This window comes from Myxine glutinosa, chromosome 2, assembly GCF_964187855.1.
Source record: "Myxine glutinosa chromosome 2, kmMyxGlut1.1, whole genome shotgun sequence".
Classification (NCBI taxonomy): domain Eukaryota; kingdom Metazoa; phylum Chordata; class Myxini; order Myxiniformes; family Myxinidae; genus Myxine; species Myxine glutinosa.
Genome location: NC_136262.1, coordinates 225,872,537 through 225,898,508, shown reverse-complemented (window position 1 = coordinate 225,898,508; position 25,972 = coordinate 225,872,537). Strand labels below are relative to the sequence as shown.

Here is a 25,972-nt window from a genome sequence, read left to right as displayed (position 1 = left end):
AGGGCGTTGCTGCGGTTGCACTGCTCGGCTGGGGGGAGGAACGGCAGAAATGGCGACTGATGCGGCTGTGGCCGATACGCGGCGCCTGATGAGCAAGCGCCAGGATCTGACGGATGCTTATGGTCCTCCCAGCAATTTCCTCGAGATCGATGTGTGTGACCCGCAGACTGTGGGGATCGGACGCGGACGGCACACAACTTATGAGATCCGGATGCGGGTAGGCATTGGGCGCTACCACAGCTAGGCCGGGACAAACTACTTCCGGTCGATGTGACTGGCGTCTAGACGGCTCTATTCTTTCGCACCTTGTAATTATACGTTTAGAGTGTTTGTACCTTTTTATCTCGTATTAGGAGTTTCATGTTCGTCTCCCGAGTGAACTCTCACCGACATTATTTATATTTGCACAATTGATGTTTCTTCTATAACTATTAACTATAATTTATAGTTAATAGTTATAGAATTAGAAGAAACATCAATTGTGCAAATGCAGGTAGGTGCAGGCGTGACCTGAGCCCCTACCTGACGCATCGCCCCTGGACCCCCACCCACCTGACACATCGCCCTGGACTCTCACCCACCTGACGCATCGCCTTGGACCCCCACCCACCTGACGCGTCGCCTTGGACCCCCACCCACCTGACTCATCGCCCTGGACCCCCACCCACCTGACGCATCGCCTTGGACCCCCACCCACCTGACTCATCGCCCTGGACCCCCACCCACCTGACATCTCCCTGGACCCCCACCCACCTGACATCTCCCTGGACCCCCACCCACCTGCCATCTCCCTGGACCCCCACCCACCTGACATCTCCCTGGACCCCCACCCACCTGACTCATCGCCCCTGGACCCCCACCCACCTGACTCATCGCCCCTGGACCCCCACCCACCTGACACATCGCCCCTGGACCCCCACCCACCTGACAGATCACCCTGGACCCCCACACACCACTCACTTCCCCTGCCTGGATACCTACCCCACACCACTCCCTTCCCCTACCTGGACACCTACCCCACACCACATCCTTCCCCTACCTGGACACCTACCCCACACCACATCCTTCCCCTACCTGGACACCTACCCCACACCACTCCCTTCCCCTACCTGGACACCTACTCCATGCCACTTCCTTCCCCCACCTGGACACCACCACCCCACTCCCTTACTTGACCACCTACCCTACCCCACACTCCTACCTGGATACCTACCCCACACCACTCCTCACCCTCGATTCCCACACCACCCCATGCACCTGTCGGCGGCACCATTTTGTCTTTTGTATGTAATGTGTAAATACGTTGCATCTCGAGTTTCCTGATCCGGTTGCAACCAGGAGTGATGATCAGGAAGAGCTGGAATTGCTTGGGTGGAAAATAAAGGACTGACACGGATCCCGAAGGTCTCGGGCGTCTTTTACTTGCGTGCTAAACACCTTTTCATACTTTTCTATTAACAAGCAATGTGGAACCCCTGGCCCTCCCTCTTCCACCATTACATTGGGTTATTGGCCTTCTGTTTGTGAATGTGTTGCTCTCCCGCATTCATTGGTGAGCGTTAAAGACTCCATGGTGTCCATCAAGAGTAGACGAGCTATTACCGGTGCTGTGATCGAATTCTAAATTCCTGCCCGATCCGGCAGGGGGCACTGCATCAGCAGCACAGCCGCACCCTCGGCCAATGATGCTACCCCACAACCTTGTGCTGCATGCAAACAAATAAGTTTAGTCACATGTGAGTCCTTTAACTTTGTTCGACAATGGAACGATGAAGAAAATGGCAATTGTTCATTGCAAGTGTCTTGTCTTTCTGAGAAGCCAAACGGAATGACGAACAGAAGAACTTGTCCCCTGTTTTCAAGTTTGTCTGATTTCTGTTTTTGTTTGGTTTCTTTTCCCTAACCCTAGTAAGGGTGGAAAGCACCACTGACTTGTACTTCGAAATTCTACTTTCTCACCTTTCACGACCTGGTTGTTTCAACCAACGAAAGCCTTTTAAAATGTCCCTTGGTATGAGGGGCTTGGACACGGCCATTTGGCCCCATCGTGTTTATTCCTTGTCGATGCATCATTGATTTCGTCTTGGTTTATTTAATTTGGGAGGTGTGTGATTAATAGCTGCCAACAGCACATTTCATTCGTCCTTTGATCTTTCCTAGACATAATGATCATTAAACATGTATGCAATAACTCATACATTCGTCATCTGCCTACCAGTCTCTCTCGCCCCCAATCCTTGTATAACCTACCAGTCCTCTCGCCCCCAATCCTTGTATAACCTACCAGTCCTCTCGCCCCCAATCCTTGTATAACCTACCAGTCCTCTCGCCCCCAATCCTTGTATAACCTACCAGTCCTCTCGCCCCCAATCCTTGTATAACCGACCAGTCTCTCTCGCCCCCAATGCTTGTATAACCTACCAGTCTCTCTCTCCCCCAATCCTTGTATAACCTACCAGTCTCTCTCGCCCCCAATCCTTGTATAACCTACCAGTCTCTCTCGCCCCCAATCCTTGTATAACCTACCAGTCTCTCGCCCCCAATCCTTGTATAACCTACCAGTCCTCTCGCCCCCAATCCTTGTATAACCTACCAGTCTCTCTCGCCCCCAATCCTTGTATAACCTACCAGTCTCTCTCGCCCCCAATCCTTGTATAACCTACCAGTCCTCTCGCCCCCAATCCTTGCATAACCTACCAGTCTCTCTCGCCTCCAATCCTTGTATAACCTACCAGTCCTCTCGCCCCCAATCCTTGTATAACCTACCAGTCCTCTCGCCCCCAATCCTTGTATAACCTACCAGTCTCTCTCGCCCCCAATCCTTGTATAACCTACCAGTCTCTCTCGCCCCCAATCCTTGTATAACCTACCAGTCTCTCTCTCCCCCAATCCTTGTATGACCTACCAGTCTCTCTCGCCCCCAATCCTTGTATGACCTACCACTCTCTCTCTCGCCCCCAATCCTTGTATAACCTACCACTCTCTCACCCCCAATCCTTGTATAACCTACCAGTCTCTCTCGCCCCCAATCCTTGTATAACCTACCAGTCTCTCTCGCCCCCAATCCTTGTATAACCTACCAGTCTCTCTCGCCCCCAATCCTTGTATGACCTACCACTCTCTTGCCCCCAATCCTTGTATGACCTACCACTCTCTCGCCCCCAATCCTTGTATGACCTACCAGTCTCTCTCGCCCCCAATCCTTGTATGACCTACCACTCTCTCGCCCCCAATCCTTGTATGACCTACCACTCTCTCGCCCCCAATCCTTGTATAACCTACCACTCTCTCGCCCCCAATCCTTGTATAACCTACCAGTCTCTCTAGCCCCCAATCCTTGTATAACCGACCAGTCCTCTAGCCCCCAATCCTTGTATAACCGACCAGACCTCTAGCCCCCAATCCTTGTATAACCTACCAGTCTCTCTAGCCCCCAATCCTTGTATAACCGACCAGTCCTCTAGCCCCCAATCCTTGTATAACCTACCAGTCTCTCTTGTCCCCAATCCTTGTATAACCTACCAGTCTCTCTAGCCCCCAATCCTTGTATAACCTACCAGTCTCTCTTGCCCCCAATCCTTGTATAACCTACCAGTCTCTCTAGCTCCCAATTCTTGTAGAACGTACCAGTCATGTAGCGTCCAATCCTTGTGGAACCTACCAATCGTGTAGCGTCCAATCCTTGTGGAACCTACCAGTCATGTAGCGTCCAATCCTTGTAGAACCTACCAATCATGTAGCGTCCAATCCTTGTGCAACCTACCAATCATGTAGCGTCCAATCCTTGTGGAACCTCCCAATCCATGTAGAAACTACCAGTCCTGCAGCTCACAATCCTTGTAGAACCTCCCAATCATGTAGCGTCCAATCCTTGTGGAACCTACCAATCATGTAGCGTCCAATCCTTGTAGAACCTACCAATCATGTAGCGTCCAATCCTTGTGGAACCTACCAATCATGTAGCGTCCAATCCTTGTGGAACCTACCAATCATGTAGCGTCCAATCCTTGTGGAACCTACCAATCATGTAGCGTCCAATCCTTGTGGAACCTCCCAATCCGTGTAGAACCTACCAGTTATGTAGCGTCCAATCCTTGTAGAACCTACCAATCATGTAGCGTCCAATCCTTGTGGAACCTCCCAATCCGTGTAGAAACTACCAGTCCTGCAGCTCCCAATTCTTGTAGATGCCTACCAGTCTTCTAGCTCCCAATCCTTGTATAAACTACCAGTCTTCTAGCTCCCAATCCTTGTATAAACTACCAGTCTTCTAGCTCCCAATCCTTGTAGAAACTACCAGTCTTCTAGCTCCCAATCCTTGTATAAACTACCAGTCTTCTAGCTCCCAATCCTTGTATAAACTACCAGTCTTCTAGCTCCCAATCCTTGTATAAACTACCAGTCTTCTAGCTCCCAATCCTTGTATAAACTACCAGTCTTCTAGCTCCCAATCCTTGTAGATGCTTGTATAATTCCCATTTATGCTGCCACTATCTTTCCTGGGAGACAATCTCGTGCATTAACTGAGTGAAACACCCCTACCTCACTCCAATCCTGCCACCTCTTCACTGCGACTGACGCCTCGTCCATTTCTGTATTTTGTCTGTAGTCTTGATAGGTTAAAATTATCAGATCCCCTTCTAATCTGCTTTATAACAGTCATGCTTCCTGAGCTGCTGCTCATAACTTAGCTGCACCCAGATTCAATTCGGTGGGTCTATGCCGAATCGTGTCTGGTTGCCGTCCTTCCTCAGATGTGATTAAAACTGAACACTTTTCTGGGTGAAGCTTCACTAAAATCCTGTACAGTTTTAACACCACTGTGATCATTCATTCCCCGATAAATAAAACCTTAAATCCATATCGGCTCTACTTGTGGCGGTGGTGGCACTGCCGTGTCCATACCCCCTCTCACCTCTAACCCCCAGGTATCAGTGACATTCTCTGATACTATCCCTTGCATTATAAAGCCCCTATTGTCTTTACCATTACTATCCATTTGCATCCCCGGAACCTTGCATTTCCCAATGTTAAACTGTATCTGTTCATCATTTGCTTTGACATCTAGTTTTCATCAAGTTTGGGTGATGGATTCTCAAAGCCTGTGCCACAAACTTTAGTCGTGTTCTTTACTGTGCTCTGCTGTGAAATTTGCATGCAAGGTGGCAAACGTCTCCTTGATCCACGAGGAGGGTCTAAAGGAGTATGCATGTGACTGCGGATTGGTCATCCAGTTTTGCTTTGCATTGCGATGAAGTTTGCAAGTCCAGATGTCAGCTGAATAACAGTTTGCAGCTGGTAGATTTGCTTGCAGCAGGATAAAGGGGGACAGTTCATGTTATTCATGCATTAGTTATTATTGGTTATTTTGAACTTTGTATTGTTCATCAACTTTGAACTTGCAACCTTTATTGTGGTGAGCTGACTTGTGGACCCTGAAGTGGCATTTTAAGACTTGCTGCGTTTTTACAACATCCTCGCACCAAACTCTGCTTGTCGCAGCACATTAATTATTGGGTGTGATTAGGCTGTCCTGATTTAGAAATGTTTTTTATTTACTAGTACACCCGCACACTACGGGAGCTGCAGAAAGTGTCATTCCTCTTTGGGGTATATAGATTACATTCGATCTATGGACGGATCTCAAGAACATTGTGTGTGTGTTCATTTGCCAAGTTTCTTGTGGAGAGAATGCCAAGTGGTTTAAGCATTTGAGCAAGCACTCAATTCAAAACCGTTAAGGAACAGCTGGCTTGGCAAGCGCTAGCTAGCTGCTTGGTAAATGAGCACATCCCGGTCTTCCTCTTTGTTTCGTATTAAACAGTGGGAGCGAGTTTCAAAAGTTCGCTACAAAAAATGCCACGGCAGTGGTAGGAAGGATCATGTTATGAACTCGACATTTGTGGGTTATATAGAGTACCATAAATCTTCGCTCGGTAAACCTTACTTCATGGATGTCGGGATTCCTCCAAATTTCTTCATTTAGTGTTATAAACAGCATTAGCGACTGCTTAAAAAGCAAATCATACGTGTTTGTGGTTTATAATATTTTTTTCTTCCTGCAGAAGCCGTTGCTCACACGGAAACGCCATTATAAAGATAAGCTATTTAAACGTTATCACTGCAGGAAAAACACCTTGGGGAAGTCGGACATTATTAGTATTAATATTGTTTTGTAATAACATTAACAATATGTGTATCAATTTTGTTATTCAAAGCATCTTTGGAAAAACGCCACGATAAATCTTCTTTGGACAAACGGCATGATAAAGCTAACTTAATACAGCTATACACCTCAACATGCAACCCATTGCCGGCAACGGTGGAGAAAACCCCCTTGAAGGGGGGCAAATGAATGTGGTACAACCTTCATTATGTCGTCCTTGGTCATCCTGTCAAGTTTGGTTGAGTTTGGATAAGTAAGGACGGAATGTATTGGCATCAAAAAAAAATTCATCAGACGGACAGGCACAAATGGTGTATTTTAGTATGATTTTTAGTTTTATTTATTTTGTCTCCTACAATATCCCATTTGTTCCTCGTCCTTTACGTAACCCTCTTATTCGTCCCCTATGCGGAAGGGACTATAGGTTTGCTCTCCATCTGTTTTGTGCCCTTTTTCCCCATACCCTTTAACGTATTCAACTGAAACTTGGTATATAGCTTTGTTGTGATAAGTTGCAGGAGAAGTTTGAGTTTTGGGGTGTTTTGCCATTTTATTATTTTTTTGTTTTCATGGAGTTATGCCCTCTTTTGACTTGCAAAGTACCACATATTACACATGGGTTCGTTTTCCAGACTTTTCCTTACCCATTTACCCTGTGTTTAACTGAAACTTGGTAGGGTCATGTATTGCAAAGCGATTCTCGTGTTTTATTTATTTATTTTCAAACAATGAGTGCAAGGTGGAGGCCTGCTGCCATCCAGGATCCTCGTACAGTCGTGACCAAAAATAATGGCATCCTTGTACTTTTTTCAAATAATGCACCAATTCCTCTGGAAAATTGTTCAAATTAATAAAATATTTTGGTATCCACATATGTATTTCTTTGGTTTACAGTGGAACAAAACAATAAAAAGCTGAAAAACAATACTAAATCTTGGCTTGTTCCACACAGAACTCCTAAAATGGCCCAGACAATATTGTTGGCACCTTTTGGAAGTTGTTAGAAATAATTAGATTTCAAGCAGGTGATTGATTCTCCTTTACTTTGGAATTGAACTCACCTGTGGTAAGTTGCAGATGCCTACAATATAAACTATAACGGCACTCAGTAAGCATACCTCCGCCAGGTGAACAGTTTACGTTTTGTATCCCAGTCGATCAGAAAATCGCAATACAAAATCACATTTAATCAAAATCATCTGTCCATAACATTTTGAGATATCCTATCTTCCAATGGTGAAGAATCACTTAAAACATTCTCCTAGCCGGATCCGGATGTTCACCAAAATCTAATAATTTCGTCCTTGTCACATACGCTACCTCTGCCAAATTTCGTCAGAATCTGTCAACTTTTTGAGATCTTATTCACAAACGGAGACAGACATACGGAGAAACAGACAGGGGTGAAAAGATAACCTCCATCTACCTTTGGTGGTGGAGGTAAAAATCACTTATTCAACCGGTTTGAATAGAGAAAAGGAGTCATTCTGCTGTTTTGTGTCACTGTACCACAATGTGCATGGAGAAAAAGAAAACTAGATAATTGTCTGAGGAGGTCAGACAAGATTGTAGCCAAGCATGGACAATCTCCAGAGACCTTGATGTTCCTGGGTCCACCGTACGCAATGTTATCAGGAAGTTGAAGGCCCATGGTCATGTAGCCAACCTCACTGTACGTGGCCACAAGAGAACTTGATCGAAGATTGCAGCGAAGGATTGTTTGAATGGTGGAGAAAGCACCTCGATAAATTGCCAAACCGATTCAAGCTTGCCTTTAGACAACGTACGACAGTTTCAACGCTCACCATCCGTCACCAACTCAATTAAGGGGGGGTTTAATGAGGAGACCCAGGAAGACCCCACTGATAAAGCCCTACTGGAGTTTGTCAAAATCCTTCTGGGAGAATGTCCTGTGGACAGATGTGACAAAATTAAAGCTTTTCAGTAAAGCACATCATCTGTTTACAGAAAACAAAATGAAGCCTTCAATGAAAAGAACACCTTCCCTACAGTCAAACTTGGAGGAGGTTCAGTGATGTTGTGGGGTTGTTGTGCTGCCTCTAGCACTAGGTACCTTGAATGTGTGCATGGCATCATGAAATGAGATTACCAAGGCATTTTGGAGTGCAATGTTGAACCCAGTGTCAGAAAGCTGTGTCTCCGTCGAAGGTCATGCGTCTTGCAGCAGGACAGACCCCAAACACACTTCAAAAAACACCCAGGAATGGTTCAAAACAAAATGCTGGACTGTTCTGAAGTGGCCAGCAATGAGTCCAGATATAAATACCATTGAACACATGTGGGGAGATCTGAAAACAGCAGTTGGGAGAAGGCACCCTTCAAATCTGGGAGAACTGGAGCAGTTTGCACAAGAAGAGTGGGCCAAACTGCCAGTAGAGAGGTGTAGGAAGCTCATTCATGGCTATAGGAAGCGCTTGACTGCAGTTATTTTGTCCAAAGGCTGAGCTACCAAATATTAAGTGTTGGGTGTCAATAATTTTGTCAATGCCATTTTTCTATTTTCTCATTTAAAAGGATATATGTATTAAGTTCTGAATCAAAAACAAAGGTTCTGTAATAACGGTGAAATAAAGAATTGTGGAGACCAAATACTTTTGTCAATTTAAACTTGTTTTCGAGAAATTTGTGAGTCATTTGAAAACGGTGCAAGTGTGCCAATATTTTTGGCCACGACTGTACATTCCGACGATCCCTTGTCTTGATTCTTGCATATTTTCCTACAAACCTTTTTATTTGTATCGATTGGACCGAGTACATGGGAGACAGTACGTCGCCAGAAAGTTTTGTCCTTGCACACGTGCAATAGGCATTTCGACCCAGCTGTGCGGTGAGATGAAAAATTACAATGGGGAATGATCAGGAATGCCAGACAGATGCCAGGGTGCCAATGGGCTTTCCAAACACCTTCTGGTGATCACTTTTCACTTGTTTACAAAATGCATATCCTGACTGATTATGACATCATTAATTGATAATTTATTACCCCTTCCCTTCAAACTCTGTTATAACTGCACACAAGGATGTAGGCTTGATGTGCTATTTTTCCTACATTGCATAGTGTTTTATCTGTGCAAGCAAACTGTCAACGTGTGGTTTCTGAGCAATTGGTTTCAAAGTGCATATTTTTATGTTAACTTTGACTGGCAATGGGAAAACAAACAATTGGTAACTTGTAATGAATGCTAATAGTGCAGTTCTAAACTCCATGGAGTCTGATTTCTGTTGGATTTTCCTTGATGGCAGTAACATTTTAGTGAATATAAAGGTAGTTTTCATCTGTTTGCTGCAAGAAGCAGCCATCGTGTTTGTACCATGAAAGGCTTCCAAGTTGCCTGGAATGAGGCAAACTAAACCGGATGTTTGAGATGCTGTGTGACCATTTCTCTCTGTGTGAGGGGGCTGTGCACAAAATGACTATTTGGGGCATTGGGGGGGTGGATTTTGACATTTCCCCTCCCCATGCCACTGCTGTTCTGCAAGTTGTTAATATTTGGCATCCAACTGCTCGGTCAATAAGATTGTGTTTTCCTTCTGCTCTCTCCAAATTTTACAAGCTTGTAGTTAAAGTTCCTGCTATATATATATATATTTTTTTTTTTTTTTTTTTTTTTTTTTTTTGAATTGCCCTCTCCGTCATTTCAAATTGATCTTAACAGCACCTCTGATGTTTTGGGACTACCAGTAATTCAACTGAAAGCAGTAGTTTGAAAAATGACACGTCCTGTTGTGGTGAAGGGAAATCTAAAATGACTGCACCCATGAAGATTGTCATGTGACCCCTCCCCTTTCTTTCCACTCCAAAAAATGTCGTTTTTTTTTTTTTTAAGTATGCCCCATACCTAACTGTAGTGCTGGGCAGGACTTGAACTGAACATTCAACTAAATCATCCATGTTTTTGCACCAGAGGCGGGTCTCTTACTGTCTGATTCAACACGGACAGTTTAATCAAGTCTAACCGGACACAATGTCTGTCTGGCTTCTGTAATGTCATGCTGGTGATTAGGGTGCCACTTTTCTACCTTTAATAAATGCTGCTTTGAGCGATTCACCTTTAAAATCCATTTTATTTTTTTATTTTTGCAGTGTCGTGCCATCGGATGTTGTTTTTTACTAATCATTGGTGCAGTTTTAAACGAGGTGGTTAAAGCCTTTTAACAAACTTGTAATTTATTTTTTTTTGTGCTTTGTTTTATTTATAGTTAACACCACGGGTCCTAAAGTAGTTTACTTTTTAAAGCCAGCATCACGAGTGTCCACCAGTTCATCTTTGGCTTTGTGTATTTTATTGGTTTGTGTGAAGCTTCAATGAACATGTCCTGTTGTGGTGAAGGGAAATTTTAACTGTACACCTTCCAACCTGCCCTGAGGATCCACATGACCATGTGGTGTTCAGGCAATTTTGAAAAGGGAACCAAAGTGAATTAAATGGCATGTCATGTGGGGGTAAAGACAATGTGTCTTTTGAGAATGCTAAAGTACATATATAACGATATATTGTAATGAATGTTGGGGTAGGGACATATAGTTAGGTAGATCTGCATCGGTAGGTTCTCCGACTGTCAAGAAGAAGAACCATCTCTGAAAATAAGTAGAGGACCTGTCTAGCCCATATGTCGGATTAAGTATCTTTGTGGTCATACGAGGATGGCTTTGTGATAGAGTAGGGATTATGTTGATTCCCTTGTACGTTGTTCCCTCTGTGATCATTCCTTTGTCCTGTATGGCAACGCACCATAGACATTAGTTAGGCCCATTAATTTCACCACACACACACTACTTGAATTCCCATCCGCCACAATGACAATAAAACTCACCGGAAGCCAGTTCGGGGCACTGCCGATAGAACTGCAGCCAACTACATCACAAACCTGCATTGCAACACTCATTGCTCAGGCAGGCTGAGGCCACTCCCACCTTGCGAAGGATTGGTCGAGGAAGGGCCAGTGACATCAGGCGACGAGCGATAAAACAACTCGCGAGCCGACATTTTGCCCCTTCTCTCTTCTGATTCTGGACACCATAGCGAACGGTCGCATTTTGACTGTCGGCATCGACGTCCCCTTCTTGTTTCTGGATTCCTTTGTGCCTGGATGTCCTTCCCCTCGCTGTTGACACTTTTCTTTGGTTCTCCTGCTGCCCTCACGTCTTCCTTCACCCTCGACTCTCTTCCTTCGGATCCGAACATTGGGTGCAACGCCGTTCCATGCCGAATCCGTGAGGACATTGCACGGCTGGGGGAACGGGTTGCACGCCCGCTCGCTTGGCACTAGAGGCCTTATCGAGGCCGAGTGAACGGGGGCACGTCGGGACCTTGTTCCCGCCTACCGGAGCCGCGCCGGGCGACTGACCTCGGAGCCTGACGATCCCTGGACGACTACAGACAAGAACACTCCAGCGAGGAGAGCTAAACCAGCACAAACACACACCCGACGCGTTTCTTTTATTATCTCCCCATTTGTCCGTGTTCTAAGTCTGTGTGAAGGAACGCTCATTAGGGAGTTTAGTAACCGTCACGTCGTGAAATCAGCCATTGAATAACGCCTCAAAGTAAGCTCAATTGGTCATCCGTGGGTGCTCCGTCTTAACAGCCATCCACAGGACGATATATATATATATATATATATATATATATATATATATATATATATATATATATATATATATATATATATATATATATATATATACTAGTGGGGTCACCCGTGGGAATCCCACGGGCATGGATGTGTGTGACGAATTTTAAATATATGTCAACTTATTTTCGGCGGTGTATTTTCGTTTATCATGGCGCAATTTTAAAATATATATCTCTGCATTTTCCTCTCCAATACCTCCTCACACTTTACACACACACACCGGCCCATGTTTACATGCACACGCACACACATACATATATATATATATATATATATATATATATATATATATATATATATATATATACACACAGACATATATATATATATATACACATACAACAACAACATGCATTTTAAGGCCATTTTCCCTGCTAGAGCGGGGGTTAGCCCACACACACACACACACACACACACACACACACACACACACACACACACACACACACACACACACACACACACACACACACACACACACACACACACACACACACACACACACACACACACGTCGCACATGTATATACATGTTTAAAGTGTACGTGCCCTTCCCCCCTCCCCCGCCCGCCAACGCTGGGTACTTCGGCTGGTAACTAATAAAATAAAAACGAAGAAATATCTCTCGGTAATTTCATGAAATTCGGTGGAATTGGATGACATTCGCTCGGTGAATTCACTCGGTTTATTCAGTTCGGCTCGGTTCACTCAGTTTAAAGAAAAAGCGATAATGTCGACATGTTGCCGTCTGTCATGTTGGGCGGTGTATGATACTTGTGGGCGGTGATGTGGTGTATTTTTAAAAATATATCTCTGCGGTTTCCCACGTTGCTGACACCGAGTCTAAAACCATCAATAAAAATGAAATCAGATGGTGAGTTAGATTGGAGATAAAGGCGTGAGAGAGACTCAAGATCCGAAGGATCGGATTTTCTTCCCGTTTTTTTTCAACCGAGTCTAAAACTATGTTAGCGACTGCGAAAAATGAAATGATATATCGAATTAGAATTGAAATAAACCTGTGTGAGAGAGACAGCACGGGCCTAACTAAACAGGCCTCAAAGCTATTCGAGAAGGAGTGGCTGGAGCTACTCTGCAAACTGAGTAAGCCACACCCCCGGACAGACGTCCAACAGACACTCACCTCCGGCTAATATTATATATATATATATATATATATATATATATATATATATATATATATATTCAACAAGTTTGCAGTGATTTAACTGTACACAATCCAACAATGTGTGACCCGCTGCCCCCCTGTGTGACGGATGAGGGCGGGTACAGAGGATTTGAGCTCTTGAAGTCACATTTTACATAAGGTGTAATGACACATTTAAAACTATTTCCCATGTGCACACGAGGGTGGCCAATTTTTATATAGTATTTTATTTTTAATTTTATATTGCACACCCTCTCATTTTAGGGGGTTAGATGAAAAATAAAGCAGTAAAATTTTTAGGGCAATCCAACAAGATTAAGATACCTCTATTAAGAATTAAGATTAAGATAAGATTAAGAACTAAGATTAAGATTAAGAACCCTCTCCCAGAACCCTCTAAAAGTACTCTGTGACAGCATTCGGTGAAATTTCTGGTGTCCATAACTGTTTCTTCTCGGACAATTCTTGTCAAATTTACACCAGCCTCAATGAAGACCAAGATCTTACTTTCCACATAGAATTCCACTATGTGGAGCACTCGTTCAATCGATGGCTGCTCTTTCTCGCATGCCATCACCATATGTTTGAGATATATGCAGCCGCTGTGTTCGATACTTTGTTTACCTCAAAGGGACCAGAGATTGAGCTTTTTCGTCTCAAGTCACAGTGGGATGTTATCGACAAGTCGAAGTTTGATGCTCTTGATAGCGATGAGGCTGGTGCATGTAGTTTGAGTGCATCAGAGAAAGCATGGCTGGAATCTCGCCGTCCTCTTGTTGTCCATAACCTTCAACAACACCTGGAGACTGTCCAACCTCGTGAAGACTACCTAGAGTTCTCGAGACTCGCACTTTGGCTCCTGGGAGAGGATATGATATGGACATTGGTACAGGATTTTGTGCTCCTGGTGCTTATCACCGCATGAGATGGATGGCAAAAGGGATTTATTGTCTTAAAATCTTTGGATTTCGCCATCAATTCCACATGAGCAAGCACGAGATGGACTCATTGCGACGAATTTGCTTGTTTGTTAGTACAATCTATGCAATCTTCTGGTTTGCAGCACCTTTGGCGACAGCTGCTCCTACAAATGACTTGTTAATGCTTCAGCTGATCGAAGATTACCAAGAAGTTGACAGCAAAATTGCCAGTCGCAGAAAATAAAATGCAGCTGCACTTGTGGTACCTAAGTGAGGACCTTGCAACACTGCATTTGCTCAGCGATGACAGCACTGATGAAGATAAGGGGGCTATCGTCGATGCGCTGCAGAGATCCACTCCCAGAAGATGTTTGACGTATGGCTCCAAACAAGATCCCTGAGTTCCGGAACCTTTCCGTGGCGCAGTTTGTCACACAGCGCTCGCTCAACCTCTGAGTCACTTCATTTGTCACAGGAGTTCCTGACGGCCGCAGTCGACACATGGTTCGAGCGTGATGACTACATTGCAGCGTTCAAGACTGTTCGTGCGTTGAAGGTGGTGAACGACTGTGCAGAACGTGCAGTCAAATTGGCTACTGACTTTAATCAAGTCCTTACCAAGTATGACCAGCAGCGCCAGCTCCTCTACCAGGTCGTTGAGCATCACCGGAAGCTTCTGCCAACCAGTGCCACTAAAAATCAACTGGTCAAGAGCACCAAGTAACACTGATGGCCTGACTGCCCTGGCACCATTGTTTTGTTACTAAACAGATTTTGTTTTTAAACACTGTTTTTGTTTGTGTTAAAATAATGCAGTTCCACATTCACAATTATTTAAATTAAGTGTTTGGTTTTGGACTCGATGATGTTGTTCATGGGGGACTTTGGGGGCCATTTGTGGGTCAATGGGGATGTTTTTTTAAATATGAAAGGACTTATTAGATCAAGCTAAAATTTGGGTCCACATGGAGGCTGGTGTAGATTTGAAAATAATTGGCCCAGAGAGAAAAAAGTTATGGACACCAGAAATATCAACGAATCCGGTCTTGCAGAGTACTTTTAGAGGGTTGTGGGAGACTGCTTACTCTTGTTGGATTGCCCTAAGATTTTTACTGGGCTATTTTTCCATCAGGCCACCTCAAATGAGCACGTGTGCAATATAAAATTCAAAAATCTAATTTTTCGGGCCACCCTGGTGCACACACATGCATTCACATGTTATCAGAAGTAAATATATTGTGCAGATTACATCATTTGTGGATCTGATAAATTGCCAGTAACCATTTTGTAAAACTGAATGTGCAGCATCGAAATGAAGATGTCCAAATGTCACACACATCCATTCCCGTGGGATTCCCACGCGTGCGCCCACTGGTATTATCTATCTATAATTCCAGTAATCTCTGTGTGTCTGTCTGTGTGTCTGTGTGTCTGTGTGTTTGTCTGTGACCGCTGTTTCTCGACAACCACGGGTCCGATATACTTGAAACTTGCCAGGTATATTGCTGGGGACCCGAGGATGTGCCTTTTCAAGGTTTGAAATTAATCGGACAAGTACCTACCGAGCTATGTCCAAAAAACGCTTCAACCAATCAGAGAGCAGCGAGCTATCACGTGTGCCGAACCGTTAATGCAATGCAAGCGTTAATGCGTTAATGCAAGGCTTTTCTTTTTTTCCCTCTTCTCTTTCTACTTTTCCTTGCGATTAAATTGCAAACAGCCAAAATACGTTGGCGCTAATTGAATAATTGGCCATTAACACTAAAATAATCGTAACTGCGATATGCCAACTTCCGGACAGTGCAGCCTTCCCTGTTGTTGTTGTTTGCAGCAGCTGTTTGCAGCAAGGCAAGGCTTTTCTTTTTTTCCCTCTTCTCTTTCTACTTTGCCTTGCGATTAAATTGCAAACAGCCAAAATACGTTGGCGCTAATTGAATAATTGGGCATTATGTTTTACAACTAATAAAAACGAATTTGCGATTCATTCGCTTTCCTGCGCGTTTGTGTACGCGATGGCGATTTCTTTACCAAACTCCGGAAGCCGTTCGCTTTGGACCGAACCATTGCATGTAAATAGAGGGGGGGGGATTGTCACCACTCGCAAGCCGTTCGCTTTGGACCAAACCATTTCATGTAAATAGGGGGGGGGGATATAATTTTAGATATATATATAGTACGGGCATGCCCTAGTATAGTTAAATGAATTATTAATGCTCTGTGTCCATTTCAGACAAACCTGCCCATTTTCAAGCAGAAAGAATCTATGATTCGTCGGAGGTATTCTGATTTTGAATGGCTGAAGAATGAGCTTGAGAGGGAAAGCAAGGTATTTTTCTCTTGTTTTGTAGTTCCGAGTATTCCCTGGTGTTCGCCACCTTTCCCCTCATTGAAATACTTGATCTATATGGCACGCACTCGTGACACACGAACGACTAACCCATTCCCAACCATGTTTTTCAGATTGTTGTTCCACCGCTGCCAGGGAAGGCCTTGAAGAGACAGCTACCATTCCGTGCTGATGATGGAATTTTTGAGGAAACTTTCATTGAAAACAGACGTCTTGGCCTAGAACTGTTTATCAACAAGTGAGCTTAACTTTGCTTTCTTAATTTTTATTTATTTGGTGGATCAGTTTAACATTTCCTTTTTGGGGTGGGATGGGCTTGTACTCAAATTGATGTCGATGTGAAAACACTCTGCACTTTATTTTGAAGGTTATAAATCTGGATCATGTAGTTTGTGGACGATGTTATTCACTCAAATTCCTGTGGACCCAGTGAACACCTTTTTTCACCCACCAGTCTGCATCCATGGCAGGTTAGCATTTTCATGAATGCAGATTTGGCCTTTCTTCACCAATTAAAGAGTACGATCAGTACTCTTTAATATTGGTACGTTTGTAGGGGGGTGGGGATACCATAGACCAGGTAGAGTGCATAAATTGGCATGCTCCGCATGGCACGATGAAGAAGAATCACCATGTAATGGAATTTGTATTAGCCCGGATGTCGTGTAAGGTGGATCTTTGTCCCCATTACGAGGAGTGGGGTATGTTAATTAGCTCGGGGATTATGGGTAATTTGTCCCTTGTATGTCATTACCTCTAATTTATTTCTTATGTCCCTTTTGGCACCACACCATAGACACTAGCCAAAATTAATACTCACTAATAATAAAACTAGCTCTCATAATAAAACCTACTGGAAGCCAGGACATTGAGTGCTGCTGCTGATGACCGACTTTGGAAGCGCACAGGATGGGCGAGCAGAGGGCCACGCCCAGAAGGGCAGTGATTGGTCGGGGTTTTGATTGGCACAAGGCCGGGGTAAGATGGGACTTTCTGATAGGAGTGGGGAGCGACTCGCTGATTGGCAAAGCACCCCAGATGACGTCAAAGCCTGGGTGATGAAACAGCGCACTAGCGGACATCTCTCTCCTTGGCTCCTCGCTGTGACCGAATTCCCTCTTGCGCTTTTTCTCGCCTGGGCCTCATACGAGCGGTGGCATTTTTCTCTCGGGCTCAAGGGAGCGATCATGAACGGCCATGTTTGGAGATCTTGCTGGTCGTGAGGAGGAAGAGGCATGGCTTTCCAAGCAAGAGCGATGGGTGGACGCTCGCCAACGAGTGTGCGGTTCTTGCCAAGCTCCCAGATGATTTTGACTATTACTGACGAGATCCCACCATCAATCAGTTAAGTGCACACAAACGCTATTTATTTGCAGTCATTTTATCCTTTGTCTGTGTTTGGGAGCGCTCCAATTTAGGAATTTATTATTATTTGACAGTTTTATTTTGTTACCGGCATTTCTTAAATCCGGCATTTTCTTGTACATTTTAAACTCTGCTCGGTTTGAGTTGATTTGTTGCACGTTTGAGGACTGCCGGTGGGATCCGTGAAGGTATGCGCTCCGGTTTCTCCCCCTCCTCCCCCTCCCTGTTGTTTCCCCACGCATATTCTCCACAATTTGAACTGAATGCCTCGGAGTAACAGCTCGTTTTGTCATCCGTGCTACCCGAAGGTGTTCACAAAGGGTAGTCACATGACAATATAATACACATACAATATTCCAAAAAATTTTTTGTACAATCCAATTGAATAAATCGGTGACTATTCATTGCTGTTTCTCAAAAAATGGATTGCTTTTGTCGGGCAGTTTTCTCGATCGTCTTCCCTGAGAAAGACACATTGGAATTGCATCAGGCTGCTTGCAATGTGCTGGTTAGAAGTAAATAATCTTGATAGCTTGTCAGTTCCCAGGTATGTTATTCCACATGATTACCCATTCCAGTCGTGATTAAGACTGTTCATTTACTGCTTTCATCATTTAGTTTATTTTCAACAATCGGACCTTTGAATTTACGAGTTGGTCCATTGGACCACATTTTCATTGGTCATACCGGCCTGCTATCCTGCTTGAGCAAATTAGCACACCTTTCACCAAACACCGACTTCATTCTACTTACCTATTTTGTAAGTAGAATGCCATGATGTGAAAGGATGTATTCAGCTGCTCTATTCACCTTAATGTGGCGTCCATATAAAATGTGGGAATGCTTCTGGATTCTGTCGTTGGTTCGTCTAATCAACACAGGAGATTATAACGATCATTTTGGCGTTTCACATTCCACATCAGAGCTCCTGTACAACTCCACAAAAATAATCATACATACATGCATATATACACCCACACACACACATGCATATATACAACCACACACACACATGCATATATACAACCACACACACACATGCATATATACAACCACACACACACATGCATATATACAACCACACACACACATGCATATATACAACCACACACACACATGCATATATACAACCACACACACACATGCATATATACAACCACACACACACATGCATATATACAACCACACACACACATGCATATATACAACCACACACACACATGCATATATACAACCACACACATGCATATATACAACCACACACACATGCATATATACAACCACACACACACATGCATATATACAACCACACACACACATGCATATATACAACCACACACACACATGCATATATACAACCACACACACACATGCATATATACAACCACACACATGCATATATACAACCACACACACACATGCATATATACAACCACACACACATGCATATATACAACCACACACACATGCATATATACAACCACACACACATGTCCATCTGTAGTTGATTCAACCGTTTTTCAACTTTCTTGATCACTGACAATTTGCACAAGATAATGGGATCTTTGACTTTCACAAGCTAGTCAGCCTTGTCTCTTGGTTAATGGAAGGAGGTTTGGGCAGATGTAATTGTTAGACCACATGACGATATTGATGTAACTAATTGCTTTGACTGCTGCGATAGCTGAGCGTACTCGTCTTTGAGCTCTCTGGTCTGATTCTCATTCCTGACCCGATTGTAAACAAACTCGGATGTCGCAATCGGGGCATTGCGTTCGTGTGCCATCCCTCGACATTAAACTGGGGGACAGTCAAACTGGGATTAAACTGGCTGTCAGCACGAGCTAGTTTGTGGTTGATTGCTTTGAATAAAATAGGTGAGTTGTCACCAGCACACTGACTAGGCACATTGTGAAGCAACCCAGCTGCCTTTACACGGTACTCTGCTGTGCTGGTGCATGTTTGGGGTCAAAGTTGTGCGAAGGGCGATTTCGATTCAAGGTGGTTCACCGAGGGAGATTGAGGGTTATTGCCGACTTCTCTTGTCAGTCCTTGATACATGTGGTTATCTTCCACATTCAAACCTGGAACTTTCCTCTTGCATTTGTCTGAGCTCATCTTCTATCTGCTTGGAAGTCGTCTCACATCACCTTAGTCTGCCAACCTTGCCGCCTATATATGGCGTGAGCAGAAATCGCTTTTCCTTCGCTGCGAAACGACATTGGGTGCTTTGGTTTTTAACCTCCGCTTAAAATTAATGAAATGAAACTTCTTGGAAATTTCGAATTATTTGCGAATGTCAACATCACCGTTATGTATATTATCAAGTTGGCTTTTACACGAGTTGTAATACCGACTACCACCAAGTGGAGCTATATCCACATGTCGATAGAGAGAATTGGGGTCTGCCCCCCACCTTGAACCCCCTCTCCCAGATATTCTACCCAGACAAACCATTCTTGGGTTACCCTAAACATGCAAAATTTGGTTCCATATATATATATATATGTATATTTTATTTTTTTTGAAGCAATTGCATATCCAGTCCCTGTAGAAAGTCTCCACTCCCTTTAAAATTTTTCTTAGTTTTTATACTTGGTGAAGCACCTTTGACAGCAATTACAGCTGTGAATGTTAGGATAGGTCTCTCCCAACTTTGCACACCTTGATTGGGCAATATTTACCCATTATTCTGCACAAAACTGTTCAAACGCAGTCAAGTTGTGTGGGGAGTGTTGATGGGCAGCAATCTTCAAGTCGTGCTGCAGCTTTAAGATTATATTTAGGTCGGGGCTCTGACTGGGCCACTCAAGGACATTTATCTTTTTATTCCTTAGCCACTCCAGTGTAGCTTTGGCTGTGTGCTTCGGGTCATTGTCATGCTGAAAGGTGAACTTCCGTCTCGATTTCAGCTTTCTTGTGGAGGGCAGTCGGTTTTCCTCCAGGATTTTTCTGTATTTTGCTCCATCCATTTTCACTTCCATCCTGACAAGTGCCCCAGTCCCTGCTGATAAACATCCCCACAACGTCATGCTGCCACCACCATGCTTCATAGTCGGGATGGTGTTATTTGGGTGACGTGCTGTGTTTGGTTTGATGATTGATGCCTGATTGATTGATCCACTGATTGATCCACTGATTGATGCTGTGAAGAGGAACAGGTTGAGATGGTTTGGTCATGTGTTGAGGAAGGATGAAAGTGACTGGTTGAGAAGAGTGATGGAAATGAATGTAGAAGGAAGTAGAGGACGGGGAAGACCGAGAAAGACTTGGCTAAAGATGGTGGAAGAAGTAATGCGGGCAAGGGGGTTAACAAGGAGATACAGAAAATAGGGCAAAATGGAGAAGATTGTCATGGGGACCGCAAGGCTAACCCCCGCTCTAGCAGGGAAAATAGCCTTAAAATGCATGTTTGTTGTGCTGGGTTTGGTTTGCGCCAAACGTAACGTTTTGCATTTTGGCCAAAAAGTTCAGACCACAACTTTTTGCCACATGGCTTAAGAATCTACGGAGTGGTTTTGTGCATACCTCAAATGGGACTCAAGGTGGGCTTTTTTGAGTAATGGCTTCCTTCTTGCCACCCTACCGTACAAGCCAGACTTGGGGAGTGCTTGGGATATTGTTGTCGCATGCACACACTGACCAGTCTTTGCCATAGAGGCCTGTAGCGCCTTCAAAGTTGCCATCTGCCTCTTGGTGGCCTCTCTGATAAGTCTCCTCCTTGCTTGGTCATCCAGTTTGGAGGGACAGGCTGATCTAGGCAGGGTCTTAGTGGTACCATAAGCCTTCCACTTCTTGATGATTGTCTTGACTGTGCTCCAAGGGATATTTAAGGCCTTCGAAATATTTTTTTAATAGCCATTCCCTGATCTGTGCCTTTCCACAACTTTATCCCGGAGATCTTTTGAAAACTCCTTGGTGCTTATGGTTGTCTTTGCTGTGAAATGCACTACCCAGCAGAGGAAACATACAGGAACACCTGATTTTATTCTGAAATCAGAATCGCTACAATTTAATACAGGTGGAGACCAATTAACTTGGTGTGATTTTGAATGTGATTGGTTACACCTGAGTTTATTTACAATTGGTATTACAAGGGGGGTGGACGCTTGTCCAACCAATATAATCTAGTTTTGCATTTTTAGTTCCATTGGTCGGGTCCTTTGGTCGAAGACGTGATAAACATATAATGCGTCAAGAATGGTGTGTTTCCTCCCTTTCAGTTGGGTGTTAAACACCAGTAGCAACTGTTTAAAAAGGTAATCATGCATGTGGGTGGTTCAATGGTTCATACATATATCTAGAATTTCCAGTGTGGGTTCCACAGAAAACGGCACATTAAGCTTTTATACATGTTAACACGGCATTTGGCCAAGGAGGAAAACCCCTTTGGGGAAGGGATATTAATGTGGATGGATTCCGACAATTTGGTGCACAGGTTGGGTGTGGTGAGGATGACATGAGATTTTGGTGAAGATCCTAATCTGGATCCAGATGAGGATTTTTAGCCCCTGTTGGACTTAAGTTCTGAAACGGGGACTTATTGATTGGGTCTTGTCGGTCCGTGCATTCGCAACCATATCTCGGACATGTATTTACAAATCATATTCGAACTTGGCACACAAATAATGGCTTCCATCATTTTGTTTCGAGATCAGATCTAATATGGCCGACTGGCGGCCATTTTGTTGCTGAAATGTGGCCCCAACCATTTCTCAGACATACATGGACCGTTGTTGTTCAAACTTGTCGCAAAGACAATATATGAGAATATACATCTGCAGGATTTTTGTTTTTTTAATCCAACCAAAAATGGTCGACTGGTGGCCTTCAACTCCATAGAGCAAAGTTATTAAAACCATAGGGCTATGACATTTTGTTTTTTTTTCTCCTAGTTTATAGAGCTTCGTAAGCGAACCTCTATGCCAATTGCATGTATATGTAAATCCATTCAAATTTTCATTTCAAATTTCCCCCCAAAAAACCAAAAAACCCCATTCCCTTGGGAACAAAATTTCATGTCATTTGAAATGTCCCTTCCATGATCCGCCATATTGTTCCTTCCATGATCTGCCATCTTGTCCCTTCCATGATCCGCCATCTTGTCTCTTCCATGATCGGCCATCTTGCTCATCCGCTTGCTTTGGTCTGGCGCGACCGATAAATTATTTTCACCTGGTGATTAAAATCAATAAATTACAATACAATACAGTACTGTACAGAACGGATTTTGATTTCGAAACCGCTCATCATTTACGCCAGCTACACTGACTTCATTTAAGCCAGGTACACCGATTTCAGTACGTCTCTGCCAGTCGGACCTACGTACCTGGTCCAGTCGACTAGAAGTCTAGACTATATAAATATAGTAGGTACGTGACTATCAGATGCTGAGTAGCGTGTCGCTGTGGCACCAATACCTGGTCTGCCAGTGATCTCGGCTGTCTGCACAGCCCTCTATTACTATCGCTGCATAGATTGTATTTGTTATTCTTAGATGAACCGGAAATACTTATGAGGTAGTTCAGATTTTCCCCTTTGACCTCGTCTTCCAACCTTTATTTTCCGAGTTCAAGAAGTAGGTGAATTTATTGCCGCAAGTTTGGGTTGTCAAAAGCATTCACCGATTTTGACGAAGGCAAGTTGATATCGTTCTGAAACCAATTTATTGTTAGTTTATATATTTATCCACATCTAGTTTTAATATTTAGTTGATTTGAGCACCGAAACCTTGTTTTTGACGATAATAAAACGTGTTGTGGATGGAAATTCCAAAATATGTCGTCGCGGTGCATCGTGTGCTCACAGCTCATGCATGCGTATTCATAATATGACCCTACTGCGCCGCAATGAGCCGGCGAAGCTAAAGCCTCTATTGAACTTTTTCGCAATATTGTTTGTGCATACTTCCGCATCCGCAAGATGGCGGCCTCCATGGAGCGATTTGGTGCGTCAAAGCTTCGAAATTCTCAAAGGATCCAGCAAAATCTGGCTTTTCAACGTAATACGTACGCGTTCATTCACAACACCGGCTTCGCCGGCTATTAAGTGATTCTTAACCATTGAGATGGGGCAAAAAAACTATATTTGACAGGTTATGGCAAAACAAGGTGAACGAGTTGGTTTGGTGACTAGAACAAGCCAGTTAGATTTCGGTTCAAGTTCGGATGCAGATTCTGCCCATCAGTGGGATACAAAATGTAAACTGTCTTGAGTGCCATTCTTGTTAATCTGCAGATGCAAGTTCTTGAACTTCAACTTCCTTCATAGTTTGCATGCAATGATGAATTGTTAAATTGCATCTGTTAATCTTGATCGGCCCTCATTATCTTGCCAAAACGAAGTTTTTGCAAGATGTATTAGTCAGCTTGTATGTTTGTTTGTTTGTTTTTTTGTTTGTGGTTAATCATTTTTTTTCACGTTTAGATCACTCTGTAGACCACAGTTATTATTGGAAACTCCTGTAACTTCGCATATCAGAGTCCTATAGAGATACCCTTCAGCACACAAAATTTTGAAGGTCAAAGGTCAAGGTCACTTTGTGGTCAATCATGGAGGTCGACGAAACACTAATTTTTTGAGTAACTTTGATCGGATCGTCTCCAAACTTCATGGGAATCTAGTATATGGTCCGGCGCTCAGCTGATTAGTTTTTGGTGGCGATCGGCCTTGACCTTCATGGTTAGCGCTGGAGGTCGAAAATTATTGACCCCAAGGTCAAATTTTGAAATCGTAGGTACCATATCGAGTAATACCTCATATGAATGCCCTTGATGAGTGCTTCCCAGATCTGTAAACAGTTTGACGCTATGACGTCATTTGATGACGTCATGACGAAAAAACGGAATTTTCACTTTGGCAAGATACGGTTCACCCTGTGGGTGACATATGTTCATTTATTTTATTTTTTATTTTTTTCAGGCTGAACTTGCCACTGCAGAGATGTAGCTAATTAATTGCTTGCTTTATTCTTGGACTGATCATTTATTTGGAGGTGTTTTCCATATGTGCAATGCATTTACCTAATTGTTGACAAACATAACTTTGCCAGATGGAACAAATGCTTGAATATCTAGTTCAAAACTCATTTTATGTCCTCTCAAACCCCTCCCCTGCCCCCTCCACCCCACAGGCTGGCTGGTCATCCCTTGGCACAAAATGAGCGTTGTCTGCACATGTTCCTGCAGGATGAGATGGTAGACAGGAACTACGTCCCCGGCAAAGTCAGGCACACGTAAACTAACAAACTAGTGTCGACAGATGCTGACAACTAACACAGATTTCTATATTGATGTATGTGGGAGGAAAGGAGATGAACGATGAACATTGCTGTAAATTGGAGGAATGCAAGCAGATCGATGTTCGGGTGCAAATCTATAGTTGGATATAACTTGGCATAATGTTTCAAGCAACAGATTGCAGTGTGTGCAAATGTGGGCAATGCATGGATATGGTCAAATTGAACAAATTGCCTAAACTCCTAGTCACTCACATCACCCCTGTAAGCTCCACCGTTGTTTCCCACCTATCTGTCCATTTTTTTTTTTAATTATTATAATTTTTGCTCACTGCTGTATTCCTGATTTCATTGGAAATAAAACATTTTTTTCAAGTGTATCTGCCTGTTATTTATTTAAAGGCTTATTTGGTAGTTTGTTCAATTGTGTGGTGTTTAATTTACCTTTAAATTGACCAATAATTTTCTATAGATTTGATCTTTAATAAAAGGATGCTGTCTATCAATTTCTTGTCTTCTCTTGCCATTGTGTACATTTTCACCAAATTTTGGCATAATCTCATTGCTTGCTGCCTGCATTGATAAAATCACAAACTTGTCAAACACTTGGAACTTGTCCTTCAAACCTGACAAATCTCTCTCACGATCTCTTTTCAAAAGGACCATCTGGCAAACCCTGCAATCCACTTTCTGAACAATTTTGTTGTCATTCAAACTCGAGTCTCGGTGTCAGCCATGAACTTTCTTGGGCAAACCACATTTCAAAATTGGTCTCCAAAGCCAGCTGCTGACTGCATTCTCTGTCGCACAGTCCTTCCCTGGCACACCTGAACTCCTATCCACCTGCAAGGCTTTCATTCATAGCTTGGAGTACTACTCCCCTCTGGGCTAGCTCCCCTGCTTCACATATTGGTCAGCTTGACACTGGAAACCAAGGCCTTCAAGATCATTGGAATCTCCAGCGCTGAAGCTGACATTATTGATTCACCACTTCGCCATTGCAGCCCGGTCTGTGGTCTGTCTTCTGCCACCTCTTTTCTCTGGTCTTGTACCTTCTGTGCTTCGTCTCCCCCAGGTTTCGGCAGGGCTCACATGGTCAACCATCAACCCC

At 43.6% G+C, this 25,972-nt stretch overlaps 1 protein-coding gene across 1 annotated transcript; it reads left to right on the top strand.

Annotated features, from left to right (window-relative positions):
• On the top strand, positions 1 to 25,241 carry LOC137420772 (sorting nexin-12). Its single transcript, XM_068106119.2, has 4 exons — positions 1 to 217; positions 16,143 to 16,238; positions 16,373 to 16,497; positions 24,757 to 25,241. Exons 1-4 carry the CDS (start codon positions 50 to 52, stop codon positions 24,860 to 24,862), a joined length of 495 nt encoding a protein of 164 aa, XP_067962220.2. The 5' UTR covers positions 1 to 49; the 3' UTR covers positions 24,863 to 25,241.
• Positions 25,242 to 25,972: the final 731 nt, after the last annotated feature.

Excerpts from the sequence above, each read along its gene's own strand:
- LOC137420772 (XM_068106119.2), top strand. The coding sequence starts at position 50 with ATGGCGACTGATGCGGCTGTGGCCGATACGCGGCGCCTGATGAGCAAG. Across the intron at positions 218-16,142 it reads CTTATGAGATCCGGATGCGG|ACAAACCTGCCCATTTTCAA; the intron begins GTAGGCATTGGG and ends TGTCCATTTCAG. Across the intron at positions 16,239-16,372 it reads AGCTTGAGAGGGAAAGCAAG|ATTGTTGTTCCACCGCTGCC; the intron begins GTATTTTTCTCT and ends CATGTTTTTCAG.